The sequence below is a fragment of the Hypanus sabinus genome, unplaced genomic scaffold (assembly GCF_030144855.1).
Source record: "Hypanus sabinus isolate sHypSab1 unplaced genomic scaffold, sHypSab1.hap1 scaffold_1962, whole genome shotgun sequence".
Taxonomy (NCBI): domain Eukaryota; kingdom Metazoa; phylum Chordata; class Chondrichthyes; order Myliobatiformes; family Dasyatidae; genus Hypanus; species Hypanus sabinus.
In genome coordinates, this window is record NW_026780060.1 from 12,117 (window position 1) to 27,198 (window position 15,082).

The 15,082-nt window shown below is 49.1% G+C and overlaps 1 protein-coding gene across 1 annotated transcript; it reads left to right on the forward strand.

Annotated features, from left to right (window-relative positions):
• Positions 1-471: 471 nt before the first annotated feature.
• Positions 472-2,963, forward strand: LOC132387539 (gastrula zinc finger protein XlCGF8.2DB-like). Its single transcript, XM_059959915.1, has one exon. The coding sequence runs from the start codon at positions 822-824 to the stop codon at positions 1,560-1,562; it is 741 nt and encodes a 246-aa protein (XP_059815898.1). The 5' UTR covers positions 472-821; the 3' UTR covers positions 1,563-2,963.
• Positions 2,964-15,082: the final 12,119 nt, after the last annotated feature.

Consider the following 15,082-nt stretch of genomic DNA (forward strand, 5'->3'; position numbering starts at 1 on the left):
CCATTCACCTGCTCTGTGTGAGGGAGGGGATTCACTCACAGCCCACCCACAGACACGCCAGTGAGTTCACAGTGGGGAGAGGCCATTCACCTGCTCTGTGTGAGGGAGGGGATTCACTCACAGCCCACCCGCAGACACGCCAGTGAGTTCACAGTGGGGAGAGGCCGTTCACCTGCTCTGTGTGAGGGAGGGGATTCACTCACAGCCCACCCGCAGACACGCCAGTGAGTTCACTGTGGGGAGAGGCCATTCACCTGCTCTGTGTGAGGGAGGGGATTCACTCACAGCCCACCCACAGACACGCCAGTGAGTTCACAGTGGGGAGAGGCCGTTCACCTGCTCTGTGTGAGGGAGGGGATTCACTCACAGCCCACCCACAGACACGCCAGTGAGTTCACAGTGGGGAGAGGCCATTCACCTGCTCTGTGTGAGGGAGGGGATTCACTCACAGCCTACCCACAGACACGCCGGTGAGTTCACAGTGGGGAGAGGCCGTTCACCTGCTCTGTGTGAGGGAGGGGAACTACTCAGTCAACCAGCCTGAAGATACATCAGCAAGTTCACACCACAGTGAGATGCTCCACCTGTTCTGACAGCAGGAAGCAATTCATTCTGTCGTCGGTGCTAAATATACATCTGAAAATTCCCCAGTGAGAAGACAGTAACCTGTTTACATGGTGGGAAGGTATTCACACACTAAACCATGCCACAGTGACACCAGCAAGTTCATAACGGGGAGAGGCCAATCACCTGCTCTGTGTGCGAAAGGATTCACTGAATCATCTCAACTGAATGAACACCAGTGAGTTCACACTGAAAAGATGTTGTTCACCTGCTTAGACTGTGGGAAGGGATTCACTCGTTCATCCACACTACAGAGACACCAGCGAGTTCACACCGGGGAGAGGCCATTCACTTGCTCTGAATGTGGGAAGGGATTCAGTGACTCATCCAAACTTGTGAGACACTACCGAGTTCACACTGGGGAGAGGCCGTTCACTTGCTCTGAATGTGGGAAAGGATTTGCTCGGTCATATCAACTGACTGAACATCAGCGAGTTCACACTGGGGAGAAACCGTTCAGCTGCTTTCAATGTGGCAAGGGGTTCACCCAATCAACTCATCTGAAAGTACATCAGCGAATTCACACTGGGGAGAAACCGTTCAGCTGCTCTGAATGTGGGAAGGGATTCACTGATTCATCCCACCTTGTGAAGCACTGCCGAATTCACACTGGGGAGAAGCCATTCACGTGCTGTGAATGTGGGAAGGGATTCACTGACTCATCCCACCTTGTGAAGCACTGCCGAATTCACACTGGGGAGAAGCCATTCACATGCTCTGAATGTGGGAAGGGATTCACTGACTCATCCCACCTTGTGAAGCACTGCCGAATTTACACTGGGGAGAAGCCATTCACATGCTCTGAATGTGGGAAGGGATTCACTCAGTCGTCTCATCTGAATGTACATCAGCGAATTCACACTGGGGAGAAACCGTTCAGCTGCTCTGAATGTAGGAAGGGATTCGCTGATTCATACTCCCTTGTGAAGCACTGCTGAATTCACACTGGGGAGAAGCCATTCACGTGCTGTGAATGTGGGAAGGGATTCACTGACTCATCCCACCTTGTGAAGCACTGCCGAATTCACACTGGGGAGAAGCCGTTCACGTGCTGTGAATGTGGGAAGGGGTTCACTGCGTCATCCAACCTGGTGAGGCACTGCCGAACTCACACTGGGGAGAAACCGTTCACCTGCTCAGATTGTGGAAAGGGATTCACTCGGTCATCAGGCTTCAAAGTCCATCAGCGAGTTCACACTGGGCGATGCCAGTCACCTGTTCTGATTGTGGGAATGAATTCGCTCAGACATCTCAACTGACTGAACATCAACTGCTCAGAGTGTGGGAAGGCATTCACACACTGATCCACACTGCAGAGACAGTGGTGGGTTCACACTGTGGGGAGGGTGGTCACCTGCTCAGACTGTGGGAAGGCATTCACACACTGATCCACACTGCAGAGACAGTGGTGGGTTCACACTGTGGTGAGGGTGGTCACCTGCTCTGACTGGGATGGGTTTCAATCAGTCATTCATCCTTGTGTCCCCGTACCGAGCTTTGACCCAACGTGAATTGGAGAGATCAGAAGCTTGAGAGGACGCAATTCACTCAGGTTCACCAATGGTGTATTAAAGGCAGTGGTTCAGGGCAGGTTATTTTTGAGCTTTCAACAGTGGCCACTCCACAGTCAGGATGGATTATCAAGGAAACCTTTATTAGCAGGAGCAAGTGGAGCGGTCACTGATGGAGTGGACAGAGTTGGAGCGGAGACTTTGAGGCTTTAATTCTTTAATTCAGTGGGGAGAGCAGTCAGTCAGAGAAGGCAAAATCATGATGGAGGTAGAATTATTTTTGCCCCTTTACATTTTCTTAGTTGAAACAGTGGAGATGACAGGCAGGGTGCTGGAAAGCTGCTTTGTGGGATGTGGGAAGGCCGGGGACCCTCCTGTGTCCCTGATAACTACACCTGTGAGAAGGGCATCCAGCTTCAGCTCCGAACAATCCAAATTACGGAGTTGCAGCTGGAACTGGATGAACTCCAGATCATTCAGGAGGCTGAAGGGGTGATAGGTAGGACATTTGAGAGGTATTTGCACCCAAGGTGCACGGCACAGGGAACTGGGTGACAGTGAGGAAGAAACTGGACTCTCTGTTTCCCCCTGTGCCCATCCCTCTGAACAACACAGGTATCACTTTAGGTACAGTCGGGGATGGTGGGATGACCTGGCAAAGAAAAGTCACAGCAATAGGGTCTCTGGCACTGAGCATGGCTCTGAGACTGAGAAGGGAAGGGAGGAGAAGAGGCGAGCTGTGTTGATACGTGGCTTGTTAGCTCAGGGAACTGACAGGATGTACTGTAGGTGAGAATGAAATTCCAGGATGGTGTGTTCCCTCCTGCATGCTGGCATCTGGGTCATCTCAGGTTGAGTGCTCAGCATTCCTCAGGAGGGTGAACAGTGAAGGTCGTGGTCCATGTGGGTAACAATGATATGGTCTGGTAGAGTAACGAGGTTCTGTAAAGGGAGTTGAGGGAGTGAGTTGCTAATTGAAAGGGCAGCTCCTCCAGGCCAGTGATTTCAGGACTGCCATCAGTGTGATGTGGCAGGGATCAGAAGATTATACAGTTTAACACGTTGCTAAAGAGTTGGTTCAGGAGGGAGGGGATAAGATTTTTGGATCATTTGAGCTTGTGAGGATTGCTGTGTACAGAGGAGTGAGGAGTGTGAGTAGGGACAGCACATCACTAACGGAATGTGACTGGGCACACAGGTCTCTCTGTCTCTCACAAACACATCAGTGGAGTGGGAGGGAGGGGAGTGAGAAGGGGAAGGGGAATGAGGAGGATGGAGTTAGGACTCCTTCACAAAGTCTCACACTCACCCAACCCTCCCCCTCTGGAATTGGTCCCATTCCCTCCCCCAGGCTGGGGGTGAGCATTGAGTTACCTTGCCAACAAGAAAAGGAATTGTTCGATAACTTCTGCTTAACACGTTTTGATAACGAATTTACATTGAACTTGAACATTGAAATGTACTGTTGGTAAAACATGTACTGATGGGAAATGGTCTCAGTGAAGGTCCGAGAGTGGAAAACGAACCGGTGTTCAGCCCCACTGCTCCGTGCCAGACAAGAGCCCCTAAATGAGTCTGTCCGAATGTCTTTTATTTCCCTTCTCAACCCCATTCCCTGCCCTCTCCCCATGACCTTTGATGCCTTTACTAATCAAGCACCGATCAACCTCTGCTTTAAATAATGACTTGGCATCTGTGCCGTCACTGGCAAAAAATTCCACAGGCCCCTCATCTACTTAAATGCATGCTGTCTGGTATCGGGTATTTTGACCCGAATATTTAAAATGGCAGCTATCTACTCTATCTATATCTCTTTTAATCTTATCAAGCCGTATCAGGTCACCCTGAGCCTCCTCCACGTCAGAGAAGCAGCCCAAGTTTGTCCGAACTCTCCTTACACAGCAGCTCATGTCTCTAATCCAGACAACATCCTGGTGAACCTCTTCATTGCTGTCCTAAACCCAGCGGAGTAATGGGCTTTAAGTAAATAAATGGTGGGTTGTTGATTAATAAGAGTGTCAAAGGTGACGGGGCAAAGGCAGCAGAATGGGGTTTAGAGGGATAATCCAACAGTCGTGATCGAATGGTGGAGAAGACTCAATGGACAGAATGAGTATTTCAGTTCCTATGACTTGTGGTATTGTGGTGAGATGGCGAAGCGGTGGGGAGTAAGGTGAGTGTCAAGTCAAACTTGAGTTGCTAGAAAGCATTGGGACCCAGAGGCAAAAGAAAATAATATTTATATGGTTAAAAGCAAGAACAAGAATTTACTGATAGACCAGACATAACCTACTGCCTGAAACAGTTTGGCGGACCCTGCATCATCACGCCGGCAGTCCGAGAGCAGCGTTGGAATCTGCGGTAAGATGCCGAACTTTAAATAACTTGAGCCCGTTTCATGGAGAAGAGCACCGCTGTCACTGCGTTTGAGGTAACTCCGATACGGGGCCCACCGCGCGCAGGCGCTTCTTGGAGATGACGTGGGGCTTAAGAGCTCGCGAACCTTCGAGAGAGTTCGCCCGGTCGGAGGCCATCCATAACGGTTCAGTAGAGAAACCGAGGTGCAGGTCCGAATTCGTCTTCAAAATCCGAGAGGCAGCCAGTTTTTCACCTTCACCTTAACCTTAACCTAATTACAACTTATGACTGATTACTTATGATATTTTTTATGACTTATGACTAAGTACAAACGGAACTATAAAACTGCCGCAGTTGCGAAAAATATAAGGAAAAGTTGTTTGGTCATTGAGTGGAATCCGGTTAAAAACCTTTAGGTAGGCGCATTCAATCTCTTTCAAGTGGGGAGGCTGCACATGTTCAAACAACAGAACAAGAACTCCGACTTGACAGTGAAAAACTGGTTGACAGTGAAAAGGCAAACTCGAGGAAATCCCCAGATGCTGGAAATTTAAGCAACACACACAACGCTTCTCCTTATAGTTGCTGCCAGGCCTGCTGCGTTCCACCAGCGTTTTGTGTGTGTTGACGGTGAAAACACTGCTTTACAGTGAAAATGCTGCTTGACAGTGGCGGAAAAAAACCTTTTTGACCGGGAAACTGGAGGACCAGGAAACAGAAATCTGGGAGCCTTGAGCTGGAGCAGTAGGAGCAATAACTTGGAATCCTTAAAAAGGAAGAAAATTATATTAAGATAAAACAACATCAAAGCACCATTAAAAAGTTGTACTTGCCCTTTCACCTGTGAACAGCCTGTAGGCGGAATCAAACATGGCTGATCAGGCTATTGGGAAATCAGTTGAACAACTCGAGGTAAAGCGAACGACAGCAAAATGATTACTTTCTCGTCTGGCCAACAGTATTACCAGGGTCGATCAAAACATGTCTGAAGAGGATCTCAGAGTCAGTTTCAATAAACTCACAACAGAAGCCGAGAAAGTCATGGAACCCAATGATGATGTGGAGGCCGGATTCATTGCGGAACGGGAGGCGGAGCTGAACGCAGAGATAGTAGCCGTGTTCACTGAACAGCAAAAAGCCGACCTGGCAAAGACGGCAAATGAGTGTGAGTTGAAACTGAAGGAGATCAGAAGCCTAATCCAGGAGACTCTTTGGAACAACTTTGGAAATGTTGAGCTGGAGAGGATGAATCTGAAAACGTCGCTGTTGTACAACCCGATGTCCACCAGGAGGCGTATGACTTCATGCTTAACCACCTGCAAGGACTGGTACAGACAGCGAAGGAGGTGCATGGTCGGTGGAAATGATGGATCCCGCCAGGTGATCGGAAGCACCTTCTGAGTCGCCTAAAGGGGCTCGAACTCCACATCCCCAAGGAGTTTTCCAAGAAAGAAAGGAGTATGCTGAAAGACTAACCCCAACGGCGTTGGGCCTTTCCTCCTATTTTCCCACGCCAGCCATCAGACTGAAACCGACGGCCCTTTCCAAGTTTACTGGGAGAAAACATGATTTTCACAGATGGAGAAAGGGCTGGGAAGCACTCCAGAGGCAGGGAGAGCCGACCTGTCCAAGAGAGGTGATAGAGATTCAACCACCGGACAGTCTTGACCACAAAATCAGAAGAGACCTTCGCTTCTCTACTTCTCACACTGCAGATGACATCTTCCGTGTTCTCGAAAACCGCTATGGGAATCGAACGAGCATTGCTGTTGAAATTGTGGAGGAGATACAGAAAATGCCAGAAATCGTCAGCCACGGAAAATATTGGAATTAATTCAAACAGTGGAGAAGGCACGTCAAGACTTGAGTGGCCTTGGAGACACGGGTGCTATCAAAAATCCGCTGGTGACAAGTTCAATTGAAAGTAAACTTACAGAAACTCTCAAAAAGGAATGGCTGGTCTATGTCGCTGACAGGGGGAATGCTGTGGCACCAGATAATCGGTTTAACAGTCTCTTGGGATTCCTCAAAGAGCAAGAGAGCGTATATGAGCAGCTCGAGCAACTGAGGGTTGAAGAGCCGTGTAGAAGAGGAACCAGGGCTGAGCCAAGACATGCCAGAGCCAAGTCTACCAAGTCGGGCGACGACCATGCACGGTGTGTCGTCTGCGGTGATGGAAAGCACAAAAGGAAGCTCCACTTTTGCAAACGGTTTCGAGCGCCAAAGCTACGAGAGAAAAAGGCTGCAGTAAGAAAGGTGGCGGCATGCAAGAGGTGTCTCGAGGTTCATGATGACTGTTCATACTGCAAACCCGCCTGTCTGTGTAAAGACCAAGACTGCAAGGATGAGCGTACTCCCGAGCATCATTACTATCTGTGCCCCAATGCTGAAATGAAGAAAAGCAGCGCAGGTCATAAAAAGAGCAGATTCGGTCCAGAGGAAGATAAAGGCAGGAAGAAATATAGAGAGGATCAAGAGGAGTTCTTCAGCAAACTTGCACCGGAATTGATGTATTTTCAAACACCGCATCCTGAGCCTTCAGCACTGTGAAAGATAAGCCGGGCTTTCCGGTGGAAAGTGGATTGTAAGAGATGCCAGTGAATATGATGCTTCTCGAAGTCACAGCTAATGCTGGAAAAAAAATCGGGACGTTAATTGACTTGGCTTCAGACAGCAATTATACAACCCAGAAGGCTGCAAGTAGACTGAACCTCAGGAGTGAGGAAATCACTCTCGTCGTCCATGGGGTTGCGGGGATGAAGTTTCAGGTCGAGACAAAGCGGTACCTTCTAAACGTCACTCCCAAGGTCACTCTCAAATCACAGCAATCGGTTTGTTATTGTCTAGACTCCACAAATATCCACAAACATGTGACTCCGAAGCAACTGCAGACATTCTTCCCAGACATACCGCCTGATGAACTTGTGCGACCCAGAGAAATAGATTTACTAATAAGCCATAGAGAAGGACAGCTGGCGTCTCAGAGAGTCAGAGCTGTTGGGGACCTCGTGCTGTGGGACGGACCCCTGGGGAAGATGGCCAGAGGAGCACATCCTGACCTCTTTGAGGAGCTGTCTGTGTCGGTCCCCATGTCCAAGTCACAGTTTGCAAGGTCAATGAGAGCGGCTGCTCTCCAGTACGAGGAGCTCACCAGCAGAGTCCCAGAGCAACTTCCACCAAACAGACAGGATGGCATCAAGCTCCAGGAGTCAGGTACTTCAACCACCAACCGGGACTTCCTGGAGTGGAGGAAGTGGGATCGTATTGGCGCAGCATCCGAGCCAAGATGCCGGGGTTGCCGCTGCGGAAACTGCCAGCCGGGCGGCAAAGGAATGAATGACTCTTGCTGAAGAGAGGGAACCTGAAGTTGTAAGAAGAGGCTTCACCTACGTCACAAGTGACCGCCACAGCAAGGAACCACATTGCCACGCCAGGTATCCTTGGTTAGAAGATCCAGCTTCCTTGCCAAACAATAAAAGAACAGTCGAGGCTAAGTTTCTCCGGACGGAAAAGCAACGAGCCAAAGAACCGAGTGGAAAGCTGCCTACACTGCTCAAGTGAGCGACATGGTTGGTCGAAGGGTTGAAATGAAATTGTCCGAGGACACGGTGTTCAACTGGAACGGGCCAGTTCCAGTCACCTTATTGCTCCGATCCCGCCCTCTGTCACGACCCCAGTGAGACTCGTGTGGAACAGCAGCCAAACGTTCAGAGGCGTGAGCTTGGACGACCTGCTAATGAAAGGTCCAGATGTCCGCAACCAGATTCGATCTGTCCGACTCGGATTTAGGGCTGGAATATACGCTGCTCTGGGTGACATTAAAAAGATGTACAATTCGATTTGGTTGGAAGACCGGGAAGTGCACCTGCATAGATTCCTCTGGCGAGACTCCGAGGACGAGGAGCTGGGAGAATATGCGATCACAAGAGTGAACATCGGAGACAAACCAGCAGGGGGCATTGCGCAGCTAGCAATGCGCGAAACTGCTAACCTCCCTCCTTTCACCCACCTCAAGGAGGACCGGCAGGTGCTCCAACACGACAGATACGTCAATGACATTCTCACATCCCACGACAACCTTGACCAGCTAAAATCCATTACGGCAAATGTGGAGCAGATCGCGAAGGCCGGAGTGTTGAAGCTCAAGCCTTGGGTCTTTTCTGGGCAAAGAGTGCAATGACAATCTGGTCCAAGGCAGGAACCATGGTCATGTCAAACTTGAAGGCGACGCTACGTTGTATAAAAACCAACAACCCATCTACCAGCAGTGACCACCTCGCGTGGGTTAATGCGACTCTCTGGTTAATGCGGCCTTCGGAAGATCTCCCTTCGCGTGCTCCTTTGAGCACCCACCCCCGCTGTTCCCGAGCAAGAAGAGCCGTCTGTTCAGGCCCATATCTATAGGTGCCGCGACTTTGGGAGGACACACGCACGACCCTGCCCAGATCAGCTGATCGCAATGGGACGATTGCCGATCGATACCGGACTCCTACGCCTGAGTATCGACCTGGGCAGATGGTGTGGCTTTCATCCAAAGACATCCCTCTCAAAATCGAGCAGAAGAAACTCGCCCCTCGCTTCCTGGAACCTTTAGAAGTCTAAAGTATCATCAGCCCCACAGCGGTCCGACTTAAACTACCAAGATCTATGCACGTTTCCCAGTTAAATCCACTTTCCGTCAGCCCCTTGTGTCCTCCGACTGAAACCCCTACACGATCCCGGATCATTGCTAACCATCCGGCGGCTACTAGATGTGAAACTGGGCCCAGTGTTCCTAGGTTTCCAGTTCCTTTATCTTGGACACTTCCCTCATCCAACACTTTCACCGGGACCATCTGGACAATCATGGAGGATCTTGCCTCGAGGCTTCCGTTGAGGGGAAGGGTACTGTCATTGTTCCTTCGGGTAATTCCCCATCTTGCTACTACCTCCTTAATTGGGCCTGATCGCTATGTATCCGTCTGGGGCGGCCAGAATGAGCATAACACTGACCATGGTCGATGCCCTCTGATCCTTTGTATGGAAGGTTTGAGCACATCCGGTGTGGTGTTCAGTAATAAACAAGATCGCTGTGTTGCTGCAACCAGACTCTATTGATAGGAAATCCATACACACCAGAACAAGTGGCCCCACTCTCTGCAAATGAGATAACGGAATGGGCCTTGTAAGCAGCGTCTTCCTCCGAACACATCGAATGCGCGGTTTACACAGTCTTTACGCAGTCACGGTTTACAGTACTCTTCGACCATAGTTTTCATTCGGGGTCAGTAGAAACGATCCAATCCCTAGATCTTTTCAACCCCCAATTAACCTGAATTATCATCAAATGACTTCAACACAATCCTCGATACTTCCCAGACTGAAGCAACTGGGAACGCGGAGAACTTTCTGGAGCAGACGTGACCCGGCACAGAATCTGGTTCCTCAACTGCCGTTTCGGCCAGTCTCTCCGCAGTAGAGATACTGCAGGGTGTTTCTTCATTTCAGCTTGGGCCATATCCGCTTCCGCAGCAGCCGACCAAATGGTGATTACACAAGGGTCATCTCGCTGAGCGGAGGTCACTCCCTCTGGAAGCAGCTCAGAGAACTGCTTTGCATCCAGAGTGGTCAGGCTTGTGGAATGGCGCAACCAGAAGTTCCCAAATGACCCACCGCTCAAACCTGCCCTGTGATGGAAAACAGGCACATTGCTTTAGATCCAGGCTCAGGAACGCTCTTCCACTCTCAGTCCATTTCCAGACCTTCATGCACACATGGGAGAAAACAACTGGATCAATGTTCCGGCTGCCCAACCGGTACATCAGACTGAAATCATAGACAGACAACGCGACGAACCAACGATGAACTTTGGCATCCAACTTTGCCAAGGTCAGGATGTAAGTCAATAGATCGGCTTCACAGACTATTTCAATGTCAGAAACTCTAATTTTTGCGTGAAGCGTCCCCTTTCTGCCCGGGCGTCTCAGGAAACATCTCGCTGGCAGAGCCCCAGTTCAGGACGTGCATGTAAATGAATTTAGGGGTGTCGGTAGATTTGGTTGAGTAATAAATATAAAGGTTGTTTCCTGTACGTTGATAATGAATGTACACAGCTTTTTGAAGGTGGTGGAAGCTATTCTGAGAACTGCCTGAACTCATTCTAATGTGCGTGTCAGATTTTTAGGGGGTATGTTATTTGGTGATGTGCACATATTTGAGGGTGCGCACCCAAATGTTCGCAGATTTAGTGTGCGTTGTCGAACATGGGAACACACGCGGATTTAGTGATGTCCGCTTTCAAATATCGGGGTGCATACGTGGCAGCACGTGATGGTCTTGCAGATCAAGATTTCCACACGGATTTTGGACTGGGTTCGGATTTTTTACGTCGAGGCAGATTTTCAATGCGACTCAATTTTTGTTCTGAGATAATCTCATGCACATATGGGGTTGTTGTGCGCACTGATTTGGAACGACAATCGTGGTCCTTGGTGGTGCGCATGCGTTTAGGGTTGCACACGAATTCATGGCTGTCTTCCCGAACATGTGGGGGCGCACTTACCTGGGGACCAGATTTAGCGGTTTGTCGGCAACTATGGAGTGCACACGGCTTTGGGTGGGGGGATTTGGATTTGGGGGTGCACGAAGATTTAGGATTGTGCTGTCGGAGGTAGGACTGCACACAGATTTAAGGTTGCATCCAGATTTGGGGTTTCGGCCGATCGGAAGGTGCAAACAAACAACTGGTTGGCTGGGGACTTTTTTTTAATGTTGATACAGCCATTTTCTAAACTGTTTGAAATGATTCTTGCTCTGAGACAAGCTATTATGCATGTGAGGTGTTTGGGGTGCGCACTGATTTGGAGCTGGCACAGATTTTCATTACTTTCGGGCTTTATGGCGATGTTTACTGAGTTCGGTGTTCTCACAGATTTTTTGGAGACTGCGGATTTGGAGTTGTGACGGGTTTTAATTTCCGATACTTTTATAACCCCTGTGCTTTGTCCTTTCAACGGGTTCACATAGATTTTGTGGTGCTCTCTTATTTCTGTGTTGTCGAATATGGGATCAGCGTACGCCAGCGGATTTGGATTTACACAAGAATTGTGGGTTGCGTGCGAGTGCTTAATATCGAGTCAGCCGTTTTGTGTACTGTTTGAAAATGATGCTTTGTGATTAGATGGACTGCATGTGGAGCTTTCACCTGGTTGGTGTGCAAAATGATTATGGAGTGCGCTCCTGTTTCAGAATGTGCGCAGATTTGTGGGTGCACACGGATTTGGGTGTTCACACTGATTTGCGGGTTGCTTGCGGATTTGGAGGGGCACACAGATTTGGGGTTGAACATGGATTTGGGGTGTACACAGATTACGGAATGCGTCGGCCAATATGGGATGCACAGTAATTTGCAGATGTACACAGTATGTAGGCCATATACGGGGTACACACCGATTTGCGGATGTGAGCAATTGTGGTTCATTTGTCGAATATTGTGGTTCACTTGGATTGGGCGTCCATTCAGAATTGGGTGTGAATGAGCGGGTTGACTATTTAGCTGCAAAAGCTGCTGAAGATTCAACTGTAGATAAAGACCTTCCACTTTGCAAATCAGAAGTTGTTTCAGGTTTTGCAAGGTTAAGAATTAGGGGCTTATTATAAATTTCGTGGGATACTGGGCACAAGGGGAGGCACCTTTAGAGAACACCTGTGTTCGGTTCATGGGAGAACAGGGTAAAAACAAGAAGGGAAGGAATTATATTGATACGACCTGAATTAGCCCGACTATAACGAATTATTCCTTATGTCGTGTTGGAAAACTTCATACTGGGTCGTGTAGTTTTTGTCATTATGAAGCACTTGAAAACACACTATTTCAGGGTGAAGGTGATCAGGTGGACAGAAATGAAATACAGATTTCATTCCAATCGTTGGGGGCGGATATCTTTCATTTCAGTCGTGGGAATGAGTTTAATTTGATTCACTCTATTGGGCTTCACGTGGTACAATCTGTAGGATTTTTGGAGTGTAATTCAGTTTTCATTAGAACAAAGAAGCAGCAAGGGTTTTATTTCCCAATCCTCTACACCATATTCCCGTCCAGTTAGTGGCGGGAACGTGCATTAATTTGGAGTACCAACCACAATGTATCCAATACCCGCCCTATTTAAATGCACGTTAGCCAATCATTCAAGCGGAAGGCGGAAACTGGTGTGCTTGACATTTGTTTATCCTACCAGCATCAGACTAGAACACCAGCTGTCTTGTGGGAAAGTCGGTCTGTGAGGTTGGTGGGTGGGAATAGGAGTAGATGGACATATTCCCAGACCAATGGATGGCTGGCATTTCAGAGTAGTTCGTTGACTGACATCTGGCGAGTCCAGGACAGTGCTTTGACCCTCCCCAGAAACACACTATCCTAATGTCCCAGACCTACTGGTCAATGGGACAGTCGGCCCCTGAATAACAACTGCGAGATCAGGCGGTGAATGTGAGGAGTTGGCCTCCGGACTGGAGAAATTGTGGCCGCGTCCGGCTTGTGCTCAGGACGCAGCTTTATTAATAAAATGAACCACCGAGGGGACAGAATATTTCACCGACCTAATTATCTGTTCCCTGAATTTTGACTGAGTCACCGCGTAAATAAACGTGTTGGTGCAGCAGCTGAAATCACTCAGCAAACCCCCGACGTAGATAAAGATCCATTCCGAATCGTTGAAACTGAATCCTTTCCCTGAGACCTGATAATATATGAAATTTACAACCAGTGTCATCCACAGGAGGATGAAGCTGCCGGAGAGGGTGAAGAGTAAAACCACAGACCTCCTCCTGCTCTCCATCTCCGGGTCACTGCGGTTCTCCCCCTTGCCCTGTCCCTTCAGCCCCTTTCGGACCCGACTGGCCACTAAAATGTGTCTGACTGTCAGAGCGTTGAGCAGCAGGATCCCAGCGAAAGGGAGGAACGGAGTTAAAACCGTATCGAACCAGTCATACCCTATCCACCCGGGGTCAGTGAAATAACTGTCCATCACTTTACAGAACCAAGGTACATTGTCGATGATCACCCTGGGTTGCCGTGTGAAGTATCGGGGAACATTTTTCAGACAGAATAGTGCGCCGATTGTTGTTAGAACCACAGCTGCAGTTTTCCCGGTGCAATATTTTGTTTTCAGCTTCTGGCAGCAAATGGCGACAAACCGGTCAAAGGTGAAAGCGACGGTGAACCAGACAGAAGAGTTTGTGGCTGTGCATCTCAGTACATCGATAACACTACACACAGGGGTGATGTCCAGAAAACTCCACGGGAAGTAATAGGATTTGATTCGCCACAAAATGACCGCGGTGACAATCATCAGTAGATCAGCCGCTGCCATGGCAACCAGGTAGCGAGTGGTGCAGGTAGAGAGGCCGCACTTTCCCCGAGACAGGATCACAATTGCCAATAAATTCACTGCGTGTGGGAAAGGGGGAGAAGAGGAGGGAGAGGGGGAGGGAGACAGGGAGAGGGAAGGGAGGTGGGAGGGCGAGGGAGCAGAGAGAGTGAGGGAGAGAGAGATAACAGACAGAGGGCATTACTGAACGCATTCCTCAAGGGATCGGTTTTCAGCTGAAGACCAGGCGTTGCGGAGTCAGTGCACGGCTGCTAACCTAACATGGGACACTGGTCACACTGTCTCTGACCTGCCTTCTTTAGTGTGGAGGTTAGACAATGTGTGGACAACCGTCGGCGATAAAAGCGATCTGCATGAACAATCGGTCGGTGCTGAACCCGATTCATTGATTTAACCGTGACTGACTTGGCCCCTGGAAACTCGAAAATGATGGGGCCGATAAGGCATGCAGAGGAGAGGAACAGACACAAAACACTGGAGGGACTCAGTAGGCCAGGCAGCATTCCGTACATGGAATTGAACAAACTTTGGTATTGGGCCGAGACTATTCTCCAGGACGAAGAGGTGTCCTGGAGAAAATTTACGACGCGTCTCAGAGGGAAAGCAGGAACAACTTTGTATCTTGAGGCTAAGCGGCTCCGTTAATGGATTAATTCCACAGCGCAGTTCAATTCGATAACTCTCGTCAGCAGATCCGCGGACACCGGTTCAGGTGATCAGACCCGATAATTGACCGGCAGGCAGTGGGATCCGACTGTGACATACTCCACAGGGAGTTATGAAACACAGGACCAGGGGTTCTCTCTGATCGATAACTCAGAAACAGTGAACTTTACAATGTAAACCCATCCCAGTCACAGCTTGCGGGGGAGCTGCCTGTCCCCACACTGGGACAACTCCGGACAGGGTGTCATTGAAGGCAAGAACAACGTTCGAGTCGATCCCGTGAGTTTGATGAGAGACAGGAGTTTAGTTCCGCTTGTCCTTAAATATGAACAATCAGAGTGTTGAACTGACAGGATCAAAATCTCTGACGGATATTTCTACAATGATCAACAAGATAGAAGCTTTTCAGATTCACATGGTTAACACACAGAAATACCAAACATGAATTGCTCTGCTCACTCACCAGGAACTCCAATGACGGCGATGAACACGTACAGTATTTTCTCCACACTTCTGTACCTATTGAACAATGCAGGCATTTTCTCTGTCCAGTGA